Source organism: Saccopteryx bilineata, chromosome 2 (assembly GCF_036850765.1).
Source record: "Saccopteryx bilineata isolate mSacBil1 chromosome 2, mSacBil1_pri_phased_curated, whole genome shotgun sequence".
NCBI lineage: Eukaryota > Metazoa > Chordata > Mammalia > Chiroptera > Emballonuridae > Saccopteryx > Saccopteryx bilineata.
The window spans coordinates 213935326-213941905 of NC_089491.1; the positions used below are offsets into that span (position 1 = coordinate 213935326).

Consider the following 6580-nt stretch of genomic DNA (forward strand, 5'->3'; position numbering starts at 1 on the left):
CTGATTAAGAGATTCAGAGGTAATTTCAGGTTTACATTTTAATAGTTACTTCAATCAAGAGTTTAGGTGCTGCCATTGCCCCTATAAGCTGGCTGCAAATTACTTGATTCTCTTATTAAAAATTTTTAAATTCCATTTGCGGCACATGTTCATTAAAAAATACGTATTAAGGAAAAATAAAACTCAAATTACACAGAAATATGCACAGTTAAGTTTTGGATGTATGTATGTACACACACACACACACACACACACACCATTTGCATTTTTATCCTACATTTGAGAGCTGATACTAAATATACTGCTTTGTAACTTGTTATGTGTTACAATATGGAATTAACATATTTTCATGCATTTCTGTGAAACTGCCAAATTGAAAAATAGGCCTGGAGAGTGAATCAAAATACAAAATCCAGTAAGATGCTGGTAATAAAAAAATTGCCTAAAACAAAATTTCACTGGCTGATTTAAAGTAAAAGGAAGGTAAAAGATATGTCATAAAATGCTAACAGAAAGAAAGCAGGGGGAAGATTTTACTATCAGATTAAAAAAAAAAAAAAGAATTCAGGCCCCGGCCAGTTGGCTCAGTGGTAGAGCGTCGACCTGGCTTGTGGAAGTCCTGGGTTCGATTCCAGGCCAGGGCACACAGGAGAGGCGCCAATCTGCTTCTCCACCCCTCCCCCTCTCCTTTCTCTCTGTCTCTCTCTTCCCCTCCCGCAGCCAAGGCTCCATTGGAGCAAAAGATGGCCTGGGCACTGGGGATGACTCCTTGGCCTCTGCCCCGGGCGCTAGAGTGGCTCTGGTTGCGACAGAGCGACGCCCCGATGGGCAGAGCATCGCCCCCTGGTGGGCGTGCCGGGTGGATCCCGGTCGGGTGCATGTGGGAGTCTGTCTGACTGCCTCCCCGTTTCCAGCTTCAGAAAAATACAAGAAAAAAAAAAAAGAATTCAAGGCCTAAAGCACACAGGATAAGGACGTCTGTGTGAATGTCTTTGCTTCCAATGCATCATCACAAACTTGTTTCTTACTCTTCTTATTTCTTTCCTAAGCCTTTCTAACTCATCTACTCCTCTCAGCATTTCTTCAGGGTCCAAATACCTAATGGAAGTGTCCTCTTTAAATTCTTGGACCAGCTGAGTGGGCCTCCTCGAAAGTTTCCTGCTGCTTCCTGGCTCACTCCTTCCCGGAAAGGTTGAGGATCCCCTCTTGCCTCCTGAGGTACATCCTCCGAAGGGTGCTCTCCGTCGGCCCTTGGCATGTTCTGTGGGTTTCCTTCATTCTCCTCAAAAGACATTTGCATGTTGACTATTTTTCTATTATTTCCTTTTTTAATAAATCAATCCTGTAGGAATCTGAGAGATTTTCCTTCTTCTTCCCTCACTCGATTTGCATCGTGCCCAAAAGACCAAAAGTCTTGAAAGGATCTGGAACACATCTCTCCTCCAGTGATACAGAGCTGCTACATGGAAACAGGCCACATTTTTAATTTTTTGAGGAATCTCCATACTGTTTTCCACAATGGCTGCACCAGTCTGCATTCCCACCAGCAGTGCAGGAGGGTTCCCTTTTCTCCACATCCTCTCCAGCACTTATTATATGTTATTTTGTTAAGGAATGCTATTCTGACAGGTGTGAGGTGGTATCTCATTATGGTTTTAATTCGCATTTCTCTAATGCAGGAATCCCCAAACCAGGGGTCCTCAAACTATGGCCCGAGGGCCACATATGGCCCCCTGAGGCCATTTATCCGGCCCCCTCCACACTTCCGGAAGGGGCACCTCTTTCATTGGTGGTCAGTGAGAGAGCACAGGATGCATCTGTGTGCTGTATGTGGTGGCACCACAAAGCGCAGCGATGCGGGATGCACACGTCAGGGCTCCGGAAGTGCGTCATATCACTTGTTACGGCTAGCACTGACAAATATGGAACCAGACACTGACCATCTCATTAGCCAAAAGCAGGCCCATAGTTCCCATTAAAATACTGGTCAGTTTGTTGATTTAAATTTACCTGTTCTTTATTTTAAATATTGTATTTGTTCCTGTTTTGTTCTTTTACTTTAAAATAAGATATGTGCAGTGTACTTAGGGATTTGTTCATAGTTTTTTTTTTGTTTTGTTTTGTTTGTTTTGTATTTTTCTGAAGCTGGAAACGGGGAGAGACAGTCAGACAGACTCTCACATGCGCCCAACCGGGATCCACCTGGCATGCCCACCAGGGGGCGATGCTCTGCCCCTCCGGGGTGTCGCTCTGCTGCGACCAGAGCCACTCCAGCGTCTGGGGCAGAGGCCACAGAGCCATCCCCAGTGCCCGGGCCATCTTTGCTCCAATGGAGCCTTGGCTGCGGGAGGGGAAGAGAGAGACAGAGAGGAAGGAGGGGGGCGGGGTGGAGAAGCAAATGGGCGCTTCTCCTATGTGCTCTGGCTGGGCATTGAACCCGGGTCCCCTGCACACCAGGCCAACGCTCTACCGCTGAGCCAACCGGCCAGGGCCTGTTCATAGTTTTTTTATAGTCCGGCCCTCCAACGGTCTGAGGGACAGTGAACTGGCCCCCTGTGTAAAAAGTTTGGGGACCCCTGCCCCAAACTATGGGCTGCATGCCCCCTGAGGCCATTGATCTGGTCCCCACCACATTTCTGGAAGGGGCACCTCTTTCATTGGTGGTCAGTGAGAGGAGCACATTGACTATCTCATTAGCCAAAAGCAGGCCCATAGTTCCCATTGAAATAATGGTCAGTTTGTTGATTTAAATTTACTTGTGCTTTATTTTAAATATTGTATTTGTTCCCATTTTGTTTTGGTTTTTTTTTTACTTTAAAATAAGATATGTGCAGTGTGAGTAGGGATTTGTTCATAGATTTTTTTTTTTTTAGTCTGGCCTTCCAATGGTCTGAGGGACAGTGAACTGGCCCCCTGTGTAAAAATTTTGGGGACCCCTGCTCTAATGATTAGTGATGTTGAACTTTTTTTTTTCATATGCCTATTGGCCACTTGTATGTCCTCATTGGAGAAGTGTCTATTCATTTCTTTTGCCCATTTTTTGTTTATTCATTTTTTATTTATTATTTTTTTTAATTTATTCATTTTAGAGAGGAGAGGGAGAGACAGAGAGAGAGAAGGGGGGAAGGAGCTGGAAACATCAACTCCCATATGTGCCTTGACCAGGCAAGCCCAGGGTTTTGAACCGGCGACCTCAGGATTTCCAGGTCGACTCTTTATCCACTGCGCCACCACAGGTCAGGCTCTTTTGCCCATTTTTTGATTGAATTGTTTACCTTCCTGGTGTTGAGTTTTACAAGTTTTTTATAAATTTTGGTTATTAACCCCTTATCAGATGTATTGGCGAATATATTCTTTCATTGTGTGGGTTGTCTTTTTATTTTATTAATGGTGACTTTTGCTGTGCAAAAGCTTATTATTTTCATATAGTCCCATTTGTTCATCCTGTCCTTTATTTCATTTGCCTGTGGAGATAAATCAGCAAAAATATTGCTACAAGAGATACCAGAGAGCTTACTGCCTGTTTTCTTCTTCCAAGATGTTTATGGTTTCATGACTTACATTTAAGTCTTTTATCAATTTTGAGTTTATTTTTGTAAATGGTGTAAGTCGGTGGTCTAGTTTCATTGTTTTTCAAGTACCTGTCCAATTTTCCCAACACCATTTGTTAAAGAGGTTGTCTTTACTCCATTGTATGCTCTTACCTCCTTTATCAAATATCAATTGACTATAAAGGCATGGGTTTATTTCTGGGTTCTCTGTTCTGTTTCATTGATCTCTATATCTATTCTTATGCTAGTACCAAGCTGTTTTGAATACAAGGGTCTTGTAGTATAACTTGATATCAGGAAGTGTGATACCCCCCACTTTATTCTTCTTTTTTAAGATTGTTGAGACTATTCATGTTCTTTATGGCTCCATATAAATTTTTGGAATATTTGTTTTATATTTTTGAAGTATGTCAATGGTATTTTAATAGAAATTGCACTGAACTTATAAATTGCTTTGGGTAATATAGACATTTTAGTAATGTTTATCCTTGCTATCCATGAACATAGTATATGCTTCCATTTGGTTGTATCTTCCTTGATTTTCTTTATGAATGTTTTACAATTTTTTGAGTACAAGTCTTTAACCTCTTTGGTTAAATTTACTCCTAGGTACTTTATTTTTTTGTTGTTACAATAGTGAAGGGAATTGATGTATATTCATTCTAAGGGGTTAGAGTGAAAACATCCTCCACAAGGAACAAAGAGCCCAGGTACTTTTTTCTGGCTTCCTCACTCACAATATAAAACAGTGTGTGAAATATAAGACCTCAATCACATTGATTCACTGCCAGGTCAACAAAACAGGGTGCCAAAGTCAGACAGATGGCAATGGAGTAGGCGGATGTACCAACTTTCACCTCCCAAAACCAAAGTGGATGATAACTTAATTTTAAGAACAATCATCTGGAAAAACCAACTTTGGACTAAACTAAGAGGACTCTTTCACCAAGGATCATTGTAGAAGCCACACTGAGACTGGTAGGAAAAGCAGAAACACGAAAAAGGTTGCCCATCTCCAGGAGCAAATGGAAGCCTGGAGAGACTCGCATGGCAGAAAGTGAGTTTAGTGGAGAGGGGAGGGTTCAGGGTCCCAGGAATGAAGCCCCAGCCTGCATCTCCAGAGCCTAGAAGAGGCATACAGACAGTATTTAGCTGCAAAACAAGCCTGGATACTGTTTGTGAGAAAGAAACAGATTTCTCAGTCCCAGGATTCTTCTTAAAGGGACTGTGCAGAAGACCTCATTTACAACCACTTACCCAGAGCTTTGGGGGACAGAAAGGGATGAGGGGACCAGAGTAGCAGGAAGAGAGTGTAATCTAGGATGCACAGAGAGAAACACTTTGAGGGACAGCCACCTTAACCCGTGGGCTGAGTCACTCCTCTAATCAAAAGTGAACATTTTTTCTGGAACCAGCAGCACCAGCAAAGAGAACAGGTCACCAGCCAAACAGAAGCTCTCCTGCTGCACTTAGAGCAGAATCACTTATAAGCAGGGAGCCATTAGGGATACAGTATTGCATGCTAAGGTCTAAGCTGCATCACCACCACTCACACTGCTGAATGCTCACACAGTCCTGCCCACAGAGGCAGAAGGCAGAGGCCAGTGGTGACTGAGGCCCATCGCGAGTGCAGTCCTGCCAGCTGGGGGCAAAGGCTGAGGGTGGCCACAGTGGCAGAAAAGGCCAATGAATGCAGTCTGAGCAGCAGCTACAGGCTGAGCAAGCAAGAGCAGTCCTGTCTGCAGGTGCAAGGCAAAGGCCAGAGCTGGCCAAGTCTTTTAGACCAGACACAGGAGGACCAGACACAGGAGAGCAGTCCTGCCCGTGGGGGCTGGGTGGAGGCAGGGGATCAGAAAAAGCTTGCAACCCAAACACATGAATGCAGTCTCACCCATGAGTCAGGACAAAGGCTGGGGCCGGCCAGGGCTTGCAGCCCAGGCATTGAGCATAGACCTGCCCTCATGCAAAGTGTGAAGGCCAGGCTGGCCAAGGCTTGCAGCTCAGGCACACGAACACAGTCCAGCCCTCAGAGGCAAGGCTGAAATTGCAGCAAATGCCAAAGCAGGTTGGTACCAGCAACACCCATGCTTGAATGCCCATGGCAGCAGCAGAGGGGGTAGTGGGCCTGCAGACAGACCATACCTAGGGAACACAGAGACCACACCATCAGACTCTTGTGGTCACACCCTTCTTATACACAGACAAAATGAAAAGGCAGAGAAATGCAACCCAAATGAATCAAGAATAATTCCCAGAAAAAGACTTGAATGAGTCAAAAATAACCAAATTACCAGATGTAGAGTTTAAAATAATGATTGTTAGGATTCTTAAAGATCTTAGAACAACAATAGATGGACATAACAAGCACCTAAATAAAAAGATAGCAAGTATAAAAAAAGGACATTGAAATAATAAAAAAGAATCAGTCAGAATTGAAAAATAAAATATCAGAAATGAAGACCACACTGGAAGGAATTAAAAGCAGGGTGGATGAAGCTGAGGATTGAATCAGAGAGTTAGAGGACAAGATAAATAAAAGCACAAAAGCAGAGCAGCAAAAAGAAAAGAGGCTCAAAAAGTCTGAGGAAACTCTAAGAAAGCTCTGTGACAACATGAAAAAAAAATAACATCTGCATCATAGGGGTTCCTGAAGGAGAAGAGAAAGAACAAGTGATAGAAAATATGATTGATGATATCATAGCTGAAAACTTCCCTAAATTGATGAAGGAAAAAGTCACAGAAGTTCAAGAAGCACAAAGGGTTCCATTAAGGATGAACCCAAAAAGGCCAACACCAAGACACATTATAATTAAAATACTAAACTTTAGAGATAAAGAAAGAATACTAAAAGCTGCAAGAGAAAAGCAGTCTATTAAGTACAGAGGAGCCCCCATAAGAATGACATCTGACTTCTCAACAGAAACATTAGCGGCCAGAAAAGAATGGCAAGATAATATATCAATATTAAAAGTAATGCAAGATAAGAGCCTACAACCAAGACTTCTCTATCCAGCAAGACTATCATTTAA

At 43.1% G+C, this 6580-nt stretch overlaps 1 protein-coding gene across 1 annotated transcript; it reads right to left on the minus strand.

The window, feature by feature from the left end:
• Positions 1-938: 938 nt before the first annotated feature.
• On the minus strand, positions 939-1300 carry LOC136323122 (transcription elongation factor A protein-like 8). Its single transcript, XM_066254931.1, is given in 2 exon segments — positions 939-1138; positions 1141-1300. Coding segments are annotated over 2 exon segments (351 nt in total). The 3' UTR covers positions 939-947.
• Positions 1301-6580: the final 5280 nt, after the last annotated feature.